The sequence below is a fragment of the Clupea harengus genome, chromosome 1 (assembly GCF_900700415.2).
Source record: "Clupea harengus chromosome 1, Ch_v2.0.2, whole genome shotgun sequence".
NCBI lineage: Eukaryota > Metazoa > Chordata > Actinopteri > Clupeiformes > Clupeidae > Clupea > Clupea harengus.
In genome coordinates this window covers 3,819,083-3,839,908 of record NC_045152.1, presented here as the reverse complement: position 1 = coordinate 3,839,908, position 20,826 = coordinate 3,819,083, and the positions used below count along the sequence as shown (strand labels likewise).

Genomic DNA, 20,826 nt, shown 5'->3' with positions numbered 1-20,826 from the left:
TGGATATGCATAAACTATACGAGACACTGTGTGAGGTGAGAGTTCATGAAATATTTACAGGAATTTAGACTGTATGTCCAATGGCTAATGACAAAAATCAGGGGAAGCTGCCATGTGTTTCATATAGGGCTGGGCAAGTTAACTCGTTATTATCGCGTTAACTCCTCAATTATTTAACGGCAACAATTATTTTATCGCGCATTAGCGTAGGTTTTATTGTTTATTTTATTATTGTAAAAGTCTGTTGCTCACAGGCTTTTATTTTGTAAAAGTCTGTTGCTGACTTCTGTGCAACCGGAAAAGAAAAGAATTGGCGGATAAACACTACCGCGCACTTGTGCACTTCAAGCACTGACTTTCAGTGCTTAGGGCGTTCACACTGACAGAACCAGCAGAATTCAGGGCACTGAAAGTACCCGGATGGCGCACTGCAAGCGGTAAAAAAATGCAGTGTGAAACGATGGACACTACTCGCCCTAAACAGGCGCTATCTTGGCTACCTAGCGGAGGAGGAGCCCTTTCGGCAGCTTTTCAGTTTGGAAAGTTGGCTGACTGACCCCTCGCAAATCACTTCAAGCATTATTGCTGGTTACAATAACTGTGTTATCTGATAGTACAGTGTCTATTTCTCTAATGATATGATTGTGGCTCAGGATTTTGTGGCCAGTTTTTTTCTTTTTCATAACGAACAGGATAACATTAATGCCCTGGCAGTGGCAATGAGCTTTAATTTTGTATTTGCAATGAGCTTTAACATTGTTTAAGTTGAGATTTACACTGAATATTTTATTTAACTGCTACTGTATGCTGATGTTAAAAGTGTTTGCACAACACATGTTATGAAATAATCTATATACTCTAAATAATCTATATACTATAATATAGTATATATAATCAATAACATATACTTTATTATTATCTATATACTATATACATCATCTATATAATCTATATACTATATATATATAATCTATATACCATATATAGCCTTAATGCCCCACACTTACACAGATGCAGGTAGAATAATGAAATGCACACATGCTGATTGACAGTGACTTTATGATGCTTCAAAATTGTAGTATGTCAGTTGATCTATAAGCTTAATGCACATGCATGTCAGCACGTAAAAATCACATTACCTTTATAATTAGGCATAAGTAACTCTCCATGGAAATGTGAGCGCATAGCCTGGTGAAGCCTATGCGTAGTAGCAGAGGGGTTAGAGTGAGGGTCAACGGAGGATTTCAGCATTTGCTTGGCAGTTTTGTTTTTTATGGGTGCAAGATATATTTCTATTTTTTTTATTTGTGACAGACAAATTGTACAGCTACTTTTTCCACAATGCCATGTTTGAATGCCATCCTCTCTCCGTATGAGGATTCCTAAGTCTCCTTAGCGATTGCGCAAGCTTTATTGTATCCCTTAGAGATGGCCAGCTAAACGTACTCAATCCGCCTAAAATTGCATACCCAAATTCCAAGGCTTACTTTTCAGTCATAGGCATAGGATGGTGGCAGATTTTCAAGTCATATTACAGAGAACCCCTCAAAATATGATAAAATACCATTTGAGTACCGTATATGCTATCTGAAATGTCAATGGAAGCTTGACAGTGATACCATGAAGATTTTGTGTCAAATCTGGGCCGGCCGAAGGGCAGAGCATTTTCCAACAGAGCTTAACAGGCTAAACTAATATTGTGTGACAGGAATCAGGACAGAAGGACACATTCTTCAATCAGGAAAATATGGTACACTCTGTGGGCAACCTGTTTGCAGCTGGCACTGACACCACAGGGACTACACTGCGCTGGGGACTGTTGCTGATGGCCAAGTACCCCGACATACAGGTTAAGATAGACTACTGACCACTGCAGCAGATTTAGTATGGTCACTTAATGTCACAACAGCTGGCGAAGGACTTGATCAGGCTTGGATTGCCACGTGAGAGTGACTGTTAAATTCACTGAGCTTCATGGCGAACTGTTTGCAGACCGAGTGCAGGAGGAGATTGACAGGGTGATCGGTGACCGGCAATCTGCCGTGGAGGACAGGAAGAGCCTGCCCTACACCGATGCAGTGATCCACGAGACGCAGAGACTAGCCAACATCGTGCCCATGAGTATCCCACACACCACCAGCTGTGATGTTGACTTCCAGGGCTTCTTCATCAAAAAGGTGTGGTTTTGGTATCCGGGGCAACTGTTTTGATGCACCATCAAACTAGCTTTACTTCAGTGAAGTCCTTTAATGTTTTTTTTGTCCTTTGACATGTGCTGTGCTGCTGTGCAGGGCACAACAGTGTTCCCCCTGCTCACCTCAGTGTTGAGGGACGAATCTGAATGGGCCAAACCCTACGTGTTTCACCCAGAACACTTCCTGGATGCACAGGGGCGGTTTGTCAAGAGAGACGCCTTCATGCCCTTCTCAGCAGGTACACATTGTTGGTCAGAATACTTGGACAAGAATAATTATGCTTCTCTCAAATCATGTAGTGAACCCTTGTGATAGTCAACATTGCCATATACAATTTTTGTGTAGTCTTATTAACTGGTAACCTTCGTCCAGACAGAACTCAAGAAAGTGCTTTAAGGGCTTGTTTCTATTCAAGGTCTACCTGGACACATTCATTCGGCATGTTTACTTCTACTTGTGTGTGTGTGTGTGTGTGTGTGCAAGTACGACACAAGTGTGTGTGTGGTGTGTGTGTGTGTGTGTGTGCTAAATGGACATGTTCTCCTTGCTCTCAGGACGCAGGGTGTGTCTGGGAGAGAGTCTGGCCAGGATGGAACTCTTCCTCTTCTTCGCCACTCTTCTTCAGCGCTTCCGTTTCACTCCTCCTCCTGGTGTCTCTGAGGATGAGCTGGACCTCACACCAGGGATGGGGCTCGCTCGTAACCCCTCCCCCCATACGCTGTGTGCAGTGAGCCGCTCCTGAGGTTCCTACCATTGACATATAGAGGAAGCTTTTGGGGGGGGGGAAATGCTAATAAGCTTAAATGTAAATATTGTTTAATATTCATATGATACTGATTCATTGCAACCTCTTATTCTTAGTTTATTATGGAGATTTAACACATTTGCTAGAGGACATTCTGTGCTTTGAGAATGTATTTTTATATTGTATTCATTCTTGTGTTGAGAAACGAGAGAATTCTTAAATGATCGGTCCTAGCTTTTAACAGATTACAGAGAGAAGCTGCTAATTTTGTACTTATTTTGTTGATAGTAGTATTTTACCTATACTTTCTGTCAAAAATGATTGATGGCCTGTCAAAAGTTTGATTGGTTGATGGCTCATGTCATTTGAGTGTATGCTGGTTGGGGTTTTATCTATCAATCAACCAAGCTGTCATTAGTATTAGGCCCTGAGTCACAGTTAAGGTTTGACAGACTCTGGTCTGTATATGTTTAAGATATGTTTAAGATATAATAGTTTGATTGCTTGATGGTTCCTGTCATTTTGAGTGATTGCTGGTTGAGGTTTTATCTATCAATCAACCAAGCTGTCATTAGTATTAGGCCCCGAGTCACAGCTATGGTTTGACAGACAGAGTTCTGTATATGTTTAAGATATGTTTTTAAATACAGCACATGAGTTTTAAACTGATACATATAACTGTTTTGGAACAAGGTTTTTAGATTACACAGGGCATGTGGCATACAAATGTGGTTCACTGTAAGGAAGAAAGTTGTCGAAGGGGTGATTTTACCCCTCCAGACATATGTTAGTGTATGTCTCCGGAGGTGGCACACACACACACACACACACACACACACACACACACACAGGCAGGAAGGAGGGTGGGGGTTATATGCACAAACAGGTGCATACGTGCATTAGATCTGTGGCGTGAAATTATGTTTGGCGGGAAAGAATATGGTGACAAAGGTTTTTAGACTACACATACTAATATGACTCACTGTGGAACACATGTTAGTGTATGTCTCCAGACATATGTTAGTGTAGGTCTCCGGAGATGACATACACACACACACGCACACACACACACACACACACACACACAGCGGAAGGAAGGAGGGGGGGGGGGTTATATGCACAAACAGGTGCACATGTACATTAGATCTGTGGCGTGAAATTATGTTTGGCGGGAAAGAATATGGGGGCAGGGGGTTTTTAGACTTGACAGCCTGTGAGTTGACATTCATTCATTCTATTATAGCAAACTTTAACATGATGTACACATAACCCACATGGTCTAATGGTTACGATACCGGTTTCTTCAAACTGGGGATCAGGGTTCGATTCCCTGTGTGGGCATAATAAAGCAATCTACAGTGACATGATTTTTCTGTTTCACACACACACACACACACACACACAGCGGAAGGAAGGAGGGTGGGGGTTATATGCACAAACAGGTGCACGTGTACATTAGATCTGTGGCGTGAAATTATGTTTTGGCATAGATAAAACCCCAACCAGCATACACTCAAATGACATGAGCCATCAATCAATCAAACGTGTGACAGGCCATCAATCATTTTTGACAGAAAGTATAGGTAAAATACTACTGTTGATTTACTGTAATGTTATAAAATATTTCTTTAAAGCAACAACATGCAGGATTTTACAATTTTTTTAAGTGTTTTTATAGGTAACTTTATTGGTGTGATCTCCAAATTAATTTTGATGGCGTATACTCATCTGATAAGATAAACACAGCTGTTGTTTCCTAGCAGCCTGATGGAACCGCATATTGACGTTTTCCTGGTCTGATTGGTTGTTGCATGGTGGTTCTTGTGTGAGCATAGAAATGCTCATATGGGGGACTGATGGAACTGGAAATATTGCTATTCTGTTGTTGTAAGAGACATGAACTAAATGTAGCCTTATTTTGTATCTGTAACCCCCCCCCCCCCATAGGTGAACCCCTCACCCCACTGTCTCCCCTTTCTCTCACCTATAGGTATAAATGGCAACATATTGCATAATCAGGTAGGCCTTTCTCTGAGCTCCACGCTGAAATAAACTGCAGAATCCTGACTGCGTCCTCCGGTCCCTTCTTCATTCATACTATGCACTGCGTAGTTCTGATTCACTCCAGAATAAAAACAAGCTATCAGAGCAGGATGCCGCCAGTTATTTAGCCAAACAACACCACTTAGCTTGCTAGTTTTAGACCAAAAAAGCTTACTGCTGCTTTAAGAAAGAAAGGGCAAAGTGCAAGGTTAAAGTTATCCATGTATCCATGTGTTATCAATGAAAAACCAAGTCAGTCTGTAACCATCCGGCATACTCTTTGTCAATCTATTTTATTGTCAATCTATTTTAAATAAACATGGTCAAGATCATATGTACATAAAACATACACTGGTATGTTATAGTTTTAAAAAGCTTTACACACACAAATGAACAGACGAGAGAAGTTCCATTTTGTGGTGGCCATGCACTGTTGGCCGAGAAGGTTATTGCAACAAGTTTGCATCGAGTGCGCTGTATCCCAGAAAAGAAACAGAGGCTGATTGAATGATTGAATGATTGAAAAAAAAAACCAGATCTACATGGAGAATTGGAGACTGATGCTAACATTGAGGCAAAATCCAGGACATTTTTTGTTTCCTTGTTTTCTTTGATCATGTCTATACTCTGCATGGACATGTGATCACAGTGGCACAGTGTTTTAATACAATGCTCTTTAATACAACGCCCTTTTCATGCGCCCAGGTCTGAATGGGATGTCCGTTGACCTGTTCAATACCTCACAGATTTAAGTGACACTAACTGCTGACAGTGCATTTACAGAGATGTTTGATCACAGCGTGCCCCTGACCACCTATGGATCAAGACCATTTGATCTGCGTACACTATAGGTCATGTACAGTACCCCATCTGACCACACTTGTCTTTGAAATCTCTGTGAAGACATTATTTACGGTACAAGAGTAATCAGGACTTGTGGGAACATGGGTAGGATAATCCTGTGTGCAATAGCAGAGGGGTTGGAGTGAAGGTCAATGGAGGATTTCAGCACATGCTTGGCGTTTTACCTTAAGAGAAGAAACACGTTTTTGATATTTTAAATGTCTGTCTCTAGTTCTAAGTTTCTGCAATAGTTGCTTTTTTTATAATAACATGGGTAACCATGTGGTGAACAAATGTTCCTCAGACCCCTTTCCATTCTTCTTTGAGTTGATCTGCTATTTTTACCATTTATTGAGCTTCAACTCACATTTGGAATTAATTCCATAAGTCCTGCACAGTGAAAAGAAGTGAATCTTTCCTTGTTACCATACCATAATTGTAATCAATATCATAATTGTAAACAATGTGTGTGGCCCCCTTATCATAAAAAAAGGTTATTTTTATGTTGCTGAATCATTGCATAAGACTACACAAAAAATGTCCTTAAGATGTCCTACTCAAAGTGTCCTTAAGATGGTGCTATGTTACATAAGTAAAATGCCCGCCTTACCTTAGAGATTTTTTTTATTTTCTTATACTTCATTACACTATCTAAGGTGCCAACCTGCACATCGGGAGCGGTTGGGGGGTTAAGTGTTTTCCTCAAGGACACATCAACACATGGTGAGGAGGAGTCAGGATCGAACTACCAACCTTCCGATCGCTAAATGACTCCTCTGCTTCCTGAACCACTATCTCCCCAAATATGTCCTACCATTAAGGATTATGTCAAATACACAGAGACATTGAAAACAATTACACAAATTAGAAATGATTTGAGCAAAGATGATTTAAATTGGTTACATTGCAAAAATATTTACAAATAATTTGCATAACAGCCCATTAGAGGTACTTGTTTAACAAATACCTATTTTTTCACATTAAATTATACTTAAACAAATTAGCAGCTCTCAGTGGTATCTATAGTTTCAGTTGCCAAAGAACAACAACATGTCTACTTTTAAGGATGCTATTCTGAAGGCATGATAAACATCAGTATTTGCCAATATAACATGCATGGTATGAGTCTTGTTCCTCTACTAGGATTGACCATAACCATATTCAAGTACAATAGGGTGCATGATATGCCATGAATTGTGAAAGTGGGACAGAGTTTGGTTATTTGTTGACAGGCTTGTTGCCACCACAGCAGAGCAATCCATGTTTGGAAGTAACCCTCTCTGTTCCCTCGAGCCACTGCATGCTGGGTATATTTCCCTCTGAACTGTGTCCCAGAGTGGAGGTGATACGACTGTAACCTGCAATGACACCTTTCACAGGAACACACTTTCACTGGCAGTCCTCACACACCTCTAACCTTTCGCCTGCTCTTTACAGGCGTCCGTAGCCGGCACTCTGCCAACTACAGAGTACCTGCCACTTAACTTTAACCCAGGATCATAGAGTGATGATGGAGCAGACCTACTTAAGCACTTAGCAAACACCATATCCTACATCCTACACCATATCCTATATCCTATATTTTCTACATCCACACAGATGCAGATAGACTCACGGCTTCAGCCTCAATGCAATATCTGAAAAATACCTCCCGAATTAAGCACCAATATTTCTGAGTAAAATATGAAATTAAAGACGGCGTAAGCAATGTTTGAAAAAAGCTACACTTCGCCATAAAGTCCCTGATTGCTTATTTACGATCATGAAAGGAAAATTCCTGGCATTCAGCCCAGTGGAGGAACTGACGTTCTAGTAATTTTATTGGAGTATCAGGTGAAGGTTCCTTCTTCAGCTTGAAGAGTAATTGAGGATGGGGGTGTTCCCTACCCTCTCTGGGAGAAAGGTAAGGTAGAGATGGGCTCGCCGATTGGCTCAGGACTTGGCAAACCTCTTAAACACAGACTGATCATTAACCTCCTCAGCAGCTGGCACCCGTGTGGAGCGATGTGTGTACATTGTGCACATGATGCACAGTGTGGGTGAAAGGGTTGCTTGGTCATGTGCAGAAACAATAACTTTATGAATAACTCTTATCATATGACTCCTCCTATAAATCACAAGTGCCTTTAAAAGGGGACTCCCTGTCACCTTGCACACAGCAAGAACCTCAGAAAGGACAGCATTTTCATCGTCTTGTCTCTTCACTTGACTCTACACATGGCTTTACTGGAGGGACTTCTCCAGGCCCCCGGCTCATTCACTCTGCTGGTTGCGGTGCTGTTGCTGCTTGTCTGGCTTTACTCCTCCGGTGTCAGCAACCCAGAGAAAGGGAAGGAACCTCCAGGACCCAGACCACTGCCTATCCTGGGTAACCTGCTGATGCTGGATATGCATAAACTATACGAGACACTGTGTGAGGTGAGAGTTCATGAAATATTTACAGGCATTCAGACTTTGTGTCCAATGGATAACGACAACAATCAGGAGTGCTGCCATGTGTTTCATATCCTTTAAGTGTAGTCATCACCAACCATTAAGTGACACTTTGTATAGCCTCTATTATGTAAATAATTTTGCCTGTATTTTGGAAAAAGGTCCACAGAATATTGTACTTGGATACTTCTTTTTCTAAAACTGATTGTTCCAATCCTTGATTGTGATTGGCTAAATCGTGTTCCATGCCGTTGTAAAATACAGCATAACCTTTCAAGTTGTCCTCATAACATTCTATGATAACATTCCATATTACTGCGCATGGAATATTTCAAAGAAAGAAAGACGTTACAAAGCTGTCGCTGGCCTAGAGGGGAGAGAGATTATGGCAGTGACGGGACATAGATAGGTGCGAGTTGTCGCTGAAATCGTACTGGCGTCCAAATTACAGCGAGAGGAAGGAGTGGAGCAACATCCTTGTAACATCATCTGGGACACTGAAGCGTCAACATCAAGATACCCCTGTCGCTGCACCAGCAAAGAGGAGACCGTTTGAAAACTATTTCAACAATTGCAGTATTAGATGCGTCAGTTATCGGACAGTTTGTTGAAAAATCGATATGCTAAGTCTATTTATAGATTAACGTTATGTATAAGGTTAGCCAAACTTACGGTTTTCGAGAGAGATATTTGTCCTTTTTAACTTGTAAGACTCGTTTAACACCGCAAGAAAACGTATTTCTAAAAATTTCTATGAATGTTTAGGGTGACACGTTACATGAGTACGTTTTCGCCTGCGTCAATTATAGGACACTCCCACTTTGTTCCACTTACCGCGTTGGTTTTCGAGATAATAATATGCTTTCCTCCTCCTTTGACATATACCGGTCTAATTTCTGTACAAATGACTTTGTCACAATATGTTTTGACAAGCAAATGTTAATCTAACTAGTGTTATTTTTGTTTAATTTTGGTTATTTGTGGGCTTTCTTTGACCTGATTCAGTTGTAGGTGCAGTCTATTCACTTAAACATGCACAAAACAAACATGGCATGATTATGTATGTTATGTATTAAAAATGAAGACATTTATTATAACGGTATTGTAATTGTACTTTTGTTCGTGGAAATACAACATTTTAATCTAATTCAACTTTGTTTAAGTTAAACTGTAAACGCAACTACGGAAGGCGACCTTCCTCACCAAATCGCGTTATTCTCCCGCCCAATTTCAACAAACAACAAACGACCAGAGTAATCGGATTTGGTCTCTGTAAGCATCCGTACTTACATTACATCATGCTAGCTGTTTTTAGCATTTGAAATGACAGTTTAAAATCACAGTCAAACTTCATCTGGAGAGAATAAATCTGACAGTACAACTTTAAGACCAAATAAAATATTCGTCGCGCCGTTAAGTGTTCCACACTATAATGTACACGCAAAAGTACAACACTATTTCACAAGCTTAAATTAGATCTACAGAGTTAATTTTTTTCACAAGTAAAGCTTAAATGCCCTATTTTTGTGGGAGCTTACGTTTCTTGCCATAGTCGCCCGAAGTTGATCACGAGAGTGAATGTAAACATGACAACGCCGAATGTGTCCTATAATTGACGCATGCCGGTAATTGACTCAGCTCCGCTAATGGCGATATACAATTTAATGTGAATACATAAGCACCCCTTTTTTGTCGGTAGCGCAAGTGTTCCATCTGGCTGTTGCATGGCAACGTTTTATTTAGGAACTATACTTTGTAGTGGCGGAAGAATGACAGTTTGTTATTAAACTATTTAGTTTCTTAAATGTAATTGTCGTTATTTAATGAAACCATATCAGATATTTGTAGTGACAGTTTTAGAAAAGCAATAAGCCCCGCGAGTCCGTGTTTTGCGCTGATTTTAGAACAGGTAACTTCGCGTCGTGCCTAACAACTCCCCTTACCTGTTCTAAAATCAGCGCAAACCACGGCCTCTTGGGGCTTATTGCTTAAAAGAACCACTCTGTGTCTGTGTCTGTGTCTGTGTCTATGTATGCGTGTGCGTGTGCGTGTGTGCGTTCGTGCATGCGTGCGCGTGTGTGTGTTTGTGTCTCTGTGCGCATGTGTGTGTGTGTCTGTCTGTCTGTGTATGAGTGTGTGTGTGTGCGCGTGTGTGCGCACAATATATCCTTGAACAATCTGTAGCCTGGAGCCCTGAGATATAATGACAGTTTTTTTCTCCACATATTTCTGTCTACACTAATTATGATGCTAATTATCAGCATGTTGGAATTTTTTATCACTTCGATTCATAAAAAAAAAGCTTGGATATTGACTTCGGACTGAACTGACCCACAGATCTCCAAAAAGTATGGATCTGTCTTCACGGTTTACTTTGGGCCTCAGAAGATTGTGGTCTTGGCAGGATATAAGACGGTGAAGGAGGCACTTGTTGGCCGTGCAGAAGAGTTTGGGGACAGAGCGGTCACCCCCATATTTAATGACCTAAACAACGGACATGGTAAGTCTGTTTCCTTCTTGCATGTTCTTGTATGTTCAGCTCAGAACATTTTCAGCTCAGAACAACAGAATTCAGAATTCAGAATTTCAGAATTTCAGTCCATAACAACATACTTACATTTCGACTGTGAAGTGGCAATCTTAAGTATTTAGTTTTCAGACAAAAGTGTTGAGTCATGTTTTGTTCTTCGGGTTACCTCCATCGTAGGAATTATCTTCTCAAATGGAGGTCAGTGGAAAGAGATGAGGCGGTTTGCTTTGTCGAACCTGCGAGACTTTGGCATGGGAAAAAAAGGCAGTGAAGAAAAAATTATCGAAGAGACACGCTACCTGTCAGAGGTGTTTGAAAACTTTAAAGGTAAGACAAAACAAACTACTTATTGCCTTGTGATGCTAAAATATAGACATAAATTTAACGCACCTATGTATAGGACCTGGATTGTGATTGGTCCTCTTTCATGCAGGTAAAGCATTCGATACGACGCAGCCGGTGAACTATGCCGTCTCCAATATCATCTGTGCTATTGTGTACGGCAGCAGATTTGATTACAATGATTCCAGGTTTAAAGACATGGTCAACAGAGCCAATGAGAACATCAGACTGGGGGGATCTGCCTCTATTCAGGTGGGTTATTTGGTAATGGTATGGTAATTTGGTAATTCAGCATGGTAATTTAGTATGGTAATAGTTTGGTCATTTGGTATGGTAACGGTAATGGTAATGGTAATTTAGCATGGTAATTTAGTATGGTATGGTAATAGTTTGGCCATTTGGTATAGTAACGGTAATGGTAATGGTAATTTAGCATGGTAATTTAGTATGGTATGGTAATAGTTTGGTCATTTAGTATGGTAACGGTAATAGTAATTTAGCATGGTTATTTAGTATGGTATGGTAATAGTTTGGTCATTTGGTGTGGTAACGGTTACTATCTTTGCAGATCTACAACATGTTCCCTTGGATGGGTCCCCTGCTGAGGAACTGGCGAAGCTTCAAGGCCAGATCAGAAGTGCATTTTGAGGAAATGAGGAAACTGATCAAGGAACTGCAAGACACCCTGAACCCCAATGAGCAGAGGGGATTCGTTGACTCCTTCCTGATCCAAAAACAGAAAGCAGAGGTAGATGTTGTTCATTTTACAGAGATGGATTCTGGTTCACATCTCTAGTTTACAGAGATGGATGCTTGTTCACATCTCTAGTATATTGGGGAAAGTATTTTGAGAAGAGGAAGCAGAGTTGGAGAAATAATCTATGTACTCCAAATAATCTATATACTATAATATAGTATATATAATCAATACAATATACTATATTATAATCTATATACTATATATATATAATCTATATACCATATATAGCCTTAATGCCCCACACTTACACAGATGCAGGTAGAATAATGAAATGCACACATGCTGATTATGCTGCTTCAAAATTGCTAAATGCACATACATGTCAGCACGTAAAAATCACATTACCTTTGTAATTAGGGATAAGTAACTCTCCATGGAAATGTGAGCGCATAGCCTGGTGAAGCCTATGCGTGGTAGCAGAGGGGTTAGAGTGAGGGTCAACGGAGGATTTCAGCATTTGCTTGGCAGTTTTGTTTTTTATGGGTGTAAGATATATTGTTATTTTTTTTTTATTTGTGACAGACATGTTTAAATGCCGTCCTCTCTCCGTATGAGGATTCCTAAGTCTCCTTAGCGATTGCGCAAGCTTTATTGACTCCCTTAGAGATGACCTCTAACCAGCTAAACGTACTCAATCCGCCTAAAATTGCATAAAATACCATTTGAGTACCATATATGCTATCTGAAATGTCATGTAAGGAAGCTTGACAGTGATACCATGAAGATTTTGTATCAAATCTTGGCCGGCCGAAGGGCAGAGCATTTTCCAACCGAGTTTAACAGGCTAAACTAGGATTGTGTTTGACAGGAATCAGGACAGAAGGACACATTCTTCAATCAGGAAAATATGGTACACTCTGTGGCCAACCTGTTTGCAGCTGGCACTGACACCACAGGGACTACACTGCGCTGGGGACTGTTGCTGATGGCCAAGTACCCCGACATACAGGGTAAGAGGGACTACTGACCACTGCAGCAGATTTAGTATGGTCACTGAATGTCACAACAGCTGGCGAAGGACTTGATCAGGCTTGGATTGCCACGTGAGAGTGACTGTTAAATTCACTGAGCTTCATGGCGAACTGTTTGCAGACCGAGTGCAGGAGGAGATTGACAGGGTGATCGGTGACCGGCAACCTGCCGTGGAGGACAGGAAGAGCCTGCCCTACACCGATGCAGTGATCCACGAGACGCAGAGACTAGCCAACATCGTGCCCATGAGTATCCCACACACCACCAGCTGTGATGTTGACTTCCAGGGCTTCTTCATCAAAAAGGTGTGGTTTTGGTATCCGGGGCAACTGTTTTGATGCACCATCAAACTAGCTTTACTTCAGTGAAGTCCTTTAACAGTTTCTTCCCCCTCGCCGTCTCACTACTGAACAACTAACCCACTGTAGCATATATATTTATATTTGTATATTTATCCCTGCACTTCTCGCACTCTCCACTTCTTCTTTGCACTACTGTTGTGCAACATTTTACAGCTACTGTATATAGTCATTCCGCCTTGTACATACTTTCTTAAACTCCTTAGTCCATTGCACTGTTGCACTGTTTGTTTGTTTGTATTGTATTGTATTGTATTGTATTGTGTTGTATGTTTTGTGTAAGCACACTGAGAGTCACTTTACCAAGTCAAATTCCTTGTTTGTGCAAACTTACTTGGCCAATAAAACCTGATTCTGATTCTGATTTAATGGGGTTTTTTTTTTTGTCCTTTGACATGTGCTGTGCTGCTGTGCAGGGCACAACAGTGTTCCCCCTGCTCACCTCAGTGTTGAGGGACGAATCTGAATGGGCCAAACCCTACGTGTTTCACCCAGAACACTTCCTGGATGCACAGGGGCGGTTTGTCAAGAGAGACGCCTTCATGCCCTTCTCAGCAGGTACACATTGTTGGTCAGAATACTTGGACAAGAATAATTATGCTTCTCTCAAATCATGTAGTGAACCCTTGTGATAGTCAACATTTCCATATACAATGTTTGTGTCGTCTTGGTAACTGGTAACCTTCGTCCAAACAGAACTCAAGAAAGTGCTTTAAGGGCTTGTTTCTTTTCAGGGTCTACCTGGACACAACCATTTGGCATGTTTACTTTTACTTGTGTGTGTGTGTGTGTGTGTGTGTGCAAGTACGACACAAGTGTGTGTGTGTGTGTGTGTGTGTGTGTGTGTGTGTGTGTGTGTGTGTGTGTGTGTGTGTGTGTGTGTGCTAAATAGACATGTTCTCCTTGCTCTCAGGACGCAGGGTGTGTCTGGGAGAGAGTCTGGCCAGGATGGAACTCTTCCTCTTCTTCGCCACTCTTCTTCAGCGCTTCCGTTTCACTCCTCCTCCTGGTGTCTCTGAGGATGAGCTGGACCTCACACCATTGGTGGGGTTCACCCTTAATCCCTCCCCCCATAAACTGTGTGCAGTGAGCCGCTCCTGAGGTTCCTACCATTGACATATAGAGGGAGGGCGTTGCTTAGTAATCAGAAGTAATCAGAAGGTTGATTCCCTGTCGAAGTGTCCTTGAGCAAGACACTGAACCCCTAATTGCTCCTGATGTGCAGTGTGCCATCAGTGTAAATGTAAAATGTGTATACATCCTTGTAAGTTGCTTTGGATAAAAGCGTCTGCTAAATGACTAAATGTAAATATTGTTTAATATTCATATGATACTGATTCATTGCAACCTGTTATTCTTAGTTTATTATGGAGATTTAACACATTTGCATTGAGATTCTGTGCTTTGAGATGTATGTCATTTTTATATTGTATGTATTCATTCTTGTGTTGAGAAACAAGAGAATTATTAAATGATACGTCCTAGCTTTTAACAGATAACAGAGAGAAGCTGTTCATTTTGTACTTATTTTGTCGATTTACTGTTGTAATGTTATTCTTTGTATGTTATAAAATATTTCTTTAAAGCAACAACATGCAGGATTTTACCATTTTTTAGGTGTTTTTATAGGTAACTTTATAGGTATGATCTCCAAATTAATTTTGATGGCGTGTACTCATCTGATCAGAATCAGAATCAGGTTTTATTGGCAAAGTAAGTTTTGCAAAAACAAGGCATTTGACTTGGTAAAGTGGCTCTCAGTGTGCTTACACAGAATATACATCACAACACAAAACAACACAAACAGTGCAACGGTCTAAGAAGTTTAAAAAAGTATATACAAGGAGGAATGGCTATATACAGGAGCTGTGAATTGTAACACAACAAAAGTGCAAAGAAGTGGAGCGTGCAAGAAGTACAGGGATAAATATTAGACGGTATGAGTATGACAGTTATACAGTAAGGGAGGGATGTGTATTGTATTTGAGGATAAAATAAATAAATATGATTGCGGGAGTAATTGTACAGTGGCTATTATATTGATCCAGGGTTATTGCACAGTGTCACAGTGGGTTAGCTGTTCAGTAATGAGACGGCGAGGGGAAAGAAACTGATTTTGTGTTTGGAGGTTTTGGCAAACAGAGATCTGTAGCGCCTACCAGAGGGGAGGAGTTTGAATAGGTTGTGTCCAGGGTGTGAGGGGTCTGCAGTGATTTTTCCTGCCCGTTTTCCGAGCGGAAGTCCACAAACAGCATCCTTGCATAGGTCCCTGGGGAGTCGAGGTGTTGCAGGATGTAGTGCAGCCCCATGTTGACTGCATCATCCACTGACCTGTTTGCCCGGTAGGCAAACTGCAGAGGGTCCAGCAGGGGGCCTGTGATGCCCTTCAGATGGGTCAACACCAGTCTCTCGAAGGCTCTCATGACCACAGACGTCAGGGCGACGGGCCTGTAGTCATTCAGCCCAGTGATTGAGGATTTCTTGGGAACCGGGATGATGGTGGAACGTTTGAAGCAGGAGGGGACTTCACACAGCTCCGTACTACACGTTTACGGACACATGGGAACGCCTACACGTAGGTGGAACGCCCGTGCACCGCTGAAATTCCTGTCGGTCCGTCCTGACGTGCTGTACAGCTACGGATACCCCTTGGCCGTGATTGGTCCGCTACGACATCATTTCCGAACGACATCATTTCCGGAATCTCACATTTCTGGACCTTGTGTTTCCTGTTTCATTCCCTATATATCACAATACTGCCATATTTAAAACCCACATGAGCGCCAGCATCTGACAGAGTAGTGCCAGATTCCGGCAGGAGCAGACAGCAATTAAAACATTTTGCCCAAACGACCTTTGGACATATTCATTCATATCATATCATATCATGGGACATATCCAACAGCCTCATTAGAATCTTTATCGACTATGATGCCATCTGACAGAAATATCTCCATACAGTTAATTTCTTTTAAACTTGCTTTATGATGCATTTGCCGCCTGTAATCGCGTTGTCACAGCTAGGACACAAACAAATTCCCGCAACAGGAAGAAGGCTGTTATCCTAAATGTGAAGATATTTTATTCTCAAAAACGAACTTCTGCATTATGTTCCAGTGTTGGGAAAGTTCACTTTCTACATGAACTAGTTCAGTTCATAGTTCACAAATTTTAAAATGAACTAGTTCAGTTCATAGTTTATAATTCAAAATTTTGAACTAAGTTCACAGCTCCAAAAAATTGAGTTCTTTTTTTCAATATGTTGCGAGCTATAATTTTTCTCCAATACCGCTCTCGGCCTCTACGCAATTCGGCACTAACACATTGTATTTTCTTAAAACACACAGAAGTACTGTCAAATCAGAAAGAAAATCAGCTGTCACTCAGCTATTACCGAACCAATACAACATAACAGGATGGGACCCTATACATTCCCGCGTGATAATACAGTGGCAGCCAATCACACACACCAGCTTTATTGAAGCCTTTGCCCTCATAGAGGTTCATACGGCTGCTGGCGGTGAACATATTAACAGGGCAACCTTTATCATAGGCGGCAAGGATCGTGATCCTGCGCCTGTAGGAAACCACCCTGGAATGTTTCATGTGCAACATAACATGCAGACACCAATGAACACACTTATCATATACATCGTTCTCAGGCCAGGGGATTCAGAGATCGCTTGCCCGCAGAACGCTATGAAGAAAACTAGGTTCAGCCACATCTAACATATAGAATCTAATGAAAGTGTGGCGAGAACTCCAGCTTGCAGCTTTGCAAATATCTTCCACTGAGACGCCCTTAAGTAAGGCCCAGGAAGACGAGACCCCCCGCGTAGAGTGCGCAATGAGTCTAAACCTAGATCTACACCCACTCCGCCTAGGGAGGGGGACGAGATCTGGGGTTGCCCCCTCAAGTTTTTGAAAAAATTTGGGGGGTGCGAATGCACTGTGTGCATCGCGGGGGGAATCGCACAAGCATGTCTGGGCACTGCGCCATCTGGGATAGGAGTTAGGACATATGAATGTGGTGCTTGTGAGAACCTGCTTACCGTGCTGGACATGATTTCCACATGTGAGCGACGGGCTGATTTCTGTGGAGGCGGTGTGGGCTGTCACCATCAGGAAGCCTGAGGCTTACCTCTGCCCCGCCCGCGGCGAGCGGAGTGCTGTCACGGGGCCTGGGCTGCGCCCTGGGCCGGGTGTGCAGCTGGCTGCTGCAGTGCTGCAGGCTGAGCTGGAGGGCGGAAGGGGTGCCAGCCTCGCCCGGTGGACACCTTCGCTGGAGGAACTGGCAAGCGGAACCCGCCTCGTTTCCGGCCCTGTGTGGGTGTGGTGTGTCCTGAGGAGGACGTCTCACCCGGGCCGCTAGAGCGAGGCATCCAAGCCTGGAATACCTCCCTGCTCTTTTGCTGTTCCTCGAACCTGGCAGCCATTGTGACCACTGCTTCACCGAAGACGCCCTGGACAGAGACCGGGGCGTCGAGGAGTGGTGCTTTCTGTCTGTCTGAGAGCTTAGCCAGTGATAGCCACAGAGACCTCTGGGTAGCCACCGCGGTACCCATCACCCTCCCCAGTGCCTGTGAGGTGCACTGGGTCAGTCTGAGTGACAGATCCGTCGCGCGACGGAGCTCCGCCACAGACGGGTGATCCTCCCCCAGTGACACGGCTAACTCAGTCAAGAGCTTCGCCTGGTATCGCTGTAGCAGCGCAGCCGTGTTGGTTGTGCAGGCAGCCTGCCCTGCAGCCAAGTAGGCTTTCTCTGCCAGCTGAGCCTGGTGCCTGGCCACCCGCGTAGGCAGGAGAGGCTTCTGGCCGAGGCGCATCGTGGGGGAGGTGGGCGAGAGGTAGCCCGCTACTGCATCCTCCACCTGAGGGAAGGAGAGGTAGCCCCTCTCACTAGCCCTGTGGAGCAGCATGTAGGGCGCGAACCCCGGCACCGGGGCTCGGCCCGAGTAGGGGGTCGCCCATGTCGCCTGCAGTTCCTCGTGCACCTCCTCGGGGAAGGGGATGCAGCTGGGAACTGGCGCGGCGGAGCCAGCATAAAACAGCAGCGAGGACCGCACAGGAGAGGGAGAGGGAGCCCGAGGCAGCTGGCTGCTCTCAGCGCAACCTCGTGGAGTTGCTGGCCCAGAAGCCGTGACGAGGTAGGGGGTGTATCCACCCGCGGCCTAACGTCTTGGCTCGTCTGCATTGCCTCTGCGAATGAGCTGTGCTCATCGGAGTAGTCCAGCAGACTATCATTATCTAGGTCGATGTCCACCTCGAGTTCGGGTAGGACACCGCCCAGTGGTAGCTCCTCCGCCTCGCTGCCCGCAGCCCCAGGGCTGGCAGGCGGCGGTGACGGGGAGAGAGCCAAGAGTGGAGCTGCAGCTGCAGCTGCAAGGCGGCTGCTCTCACTCACAGGGCCCACGGCTGGAGGCGCATTCGGTCCTACAGGGGCGTTAGCCCCGGATGGAGCCGGTGCAGCCCCCTCGGCGCCCCTGCGCTCCCATAGTGCGAGGCGCCTGGTAGCCTTAGCTAGCGGGAGGCTAGCACAGATGGCACAGACAGGGTCATCGCCCGAGAGCGCGACCACTGCGTGGTCCCTGCCGAGGCAGGTCACACACCGACGGTGGCGGTCACCCTTCACACGGGTGTGCCCGCAGTCGGGGTAGTGTCTGGGCATCTTTTTCAATCTGAAAGTAGAAGAAAGTGTTAATACACAAGCACTCTGTCAGCAACGAACACGTTATTAGCAAGCTAGCAGGCTAGTCAGAAACTTAGCCAGCTAGGCAGCCAGGATAGCAGCTACTACTTCCAAAATTAAGTTGAGCCAACGAATTTTGCAGCGCCCTGAGCTAGTGAGGGTTAAAGAACCCGAATAACTCACCAACCCGTAGAGAGCAAAAGCACACAAAACTCTTTGACTTTTGGTTTAGCGTAGGGGATATACTCAGAGCTGGCACTTCAGTCTTGCGAAGTTTTCAAAGAGGGTGATCTGTGGGCACGTCGTAAGATAAGGACTCCTGAGGGGGCGGGCTCAGGAGTTCGCGCTGACAGATCTCACGGCCTTTCAGGCGTGAATGGATAAATGCTTCGATTTAGGCTCATGACTATTGTCATGTACCATCCTGTTATGTCGCAGTGAACTGCGACAAGGAACCCATGTGACTACACATGCTGCACTTGCCCAGTTACTACTGAGAGATGGGAGATAAACAATCGACAACTTCTAACACACAAAGACAGCATGGGGTAGCTTGTCTTCGACAAAGAACCGCTTTCCACCTACTGTTCTGGCGGTGAATTGTTTTCAGCACCCACAGCCTTCGGAGAACCATGAAGGCAACAAAAATGCAAATTAGTCCGTCCTATCCGTCCGCCCGCCCATCCGTAACGGAGTCGGAGTACCATACTGGCTAGGGACTGGGATGATGGTGGAGGGTTTGAAGCAGGAGGGGACTTCACACAGCTCCAGAGATCTGTTGAAGATCCGTGTGAAGATGGGGGCCAGCTGATCAACGCAGGCATTCAGACAGGAGAGTGACACACAGTCTGGGCCTGATACCTTCCTTGTGTTCTGTCTCTGAAAGAGCAGGCACACATCCTCTTCACAGACCGTCAGTGCCGGTGGGGAGTCGGGGGGGGGGGGGGTGATAACAGGGGGTGCAGATGATTGTGTGAAGTCTGAGTTGGAGTGGGTGAGGGGTGTGAATGTGGGGTGATCAGATCTGCAGTAATACACATTCAGGTCGTCAGCCAGTTGAGGGTTCTCCATGGTGTGGGGGGAGGTTTTCTATAGTTGGTGATGTCCTGCAGGCCCCTCCACACTGACGGAGGATCGTTAGCTGAAAACCTGGTTTTCAGCTTTTCAGAGTAGCTTCTCTTTGCTACTCTGATCTCCTTATGTGCTTATGTGTTTCTGGCCTGGTTGTAAAGGACCCACTCCTTTAGGCCTCCTCTTTGGCTTGATGAAGCTGCTTGAGCTTTGCTGTGAACCACGGGTTATTGTTATTAAAGATGTAGTACGTTTTGGTGGGTACACACATGCCTTCACAAAAACTGATGTAGGACGTGCATAGTGTCAGTGAGTCCGTCCAGTTTTGTAGATGCAGCCTCAAAAACACTCCAGTCAGTGCAGTCAAAGCAGGCCTGTAGCTCCAGCTTTGACTCGTTGGTCCATTTCCTCACAGTTTTCACCACAGGGTTTACAGATTTTAGTTTCTGCCTGTAGCTTGGGAGGAGATGAACCAGGCAGTGATCAGAGAGTCCCAAAGCTGCACAGGGAACAGAGCGGTATGCATTCTTTAGTGTTGTGTAGCAATGGTCTGTATTTTGGCAGTTCGTGGCTTCGTGGGAGATTTGCTTTGTTGAAATCCCCAAGGAAAATCAGAATAGAGTCTGGGTATTTTCGCTCCGTGCTGGTTATCTGGTCAGCCAGGTGCCGAAGTGCCTTGCTAACGCAGTTAAGATAAGATAAACACAGCTGTTGTTCCCTAGCTGCCCATTCTATGCAGTGTGTTGTTCTGATTCACTCCAGGAGAATGAAAACAAGCTATCAGAGCAAGATGCCGCCAGTTATTTAGCCAAACAACACTACTTAGCGTGCTAGTTTTAGACCA

General features: G+C 44.0%; 2 protein-coding genes across 3 annotated transcripts in view; both read left to right on the top strand.

Annotated features, from left to right (window-relative positions):
- LOC105905280 (cytochrome P450 2K1-like) overlaps nt 1–2,949 on the top strand; it is a 40,003-nt gene extending 37,054 nt beyond the window's left edge. For both annotated transcript variants that reach the window (XM_042709666.1, XM_042709672.1), the window contains exon 10: nt 2,750–2,949. In XM_042709666.1, the coding sequence (XP_042565600.1) occupies nt 2,750–2,937 (188 nt within the window). In that variant the 3' untranslated portion in view covers nt 2,938–2,949. The remainder of the gene's footprint in view (nt 1–2,749) is intronic.
- A 4,885-nt stretch (nt 2,950–7,834) lies between these two features.
- On the top strand, nt 7,835–14,352 carry LOC105905281 (cytochrome P450 2K1-like). The gene is made up of 9 exons (XM_031564671.2): nt 7,835–8,244; nt 10,597–10,759; nt 10,967–11,116; nt 11,223–11,383; nt 11,700–11,879; nt 12,700–12,841; nt 12,984–13,168; nt 13,639–13,780; nt 14,136–14,352. Exons 1-9 carry the CDS (start codon nt 8,044–8,046, stop codon nt 14,321–14,323), a joined length of 1,512 nt encoding a protein of 503 aa, XP_031420531.1. The 5' UTR covers nt 7,835–8,043; the 3' UTR covers nt 14,324–14,352.
- Nucleotides 14,353–20,826: the final 6,474 nt, after the last annotated feature.

Coding starts and splice junctions, on each gene's coding strand:
- LOC105905281 (XM_031564671.2), top strand. CDS start 8,044: ATGGCTTTACTGGAGGGACTTCTCCAGGCCCCCGGCTCATTCACTCTG. Junction 11,117..11,222: donor GGTGTTTGAAAACTTTAAAG/GTAAGACAAAAC, acceptor TCTTTCATGCAG/GTAAAGCATTCGATACGACG. Junction 12,842..12,983: donor CAAGTACCCCGACATACAGG/GTAAGAGGGACT, acceptor AACTGTTTGCAG/ACCGAGTGCAGGAGGAGATT.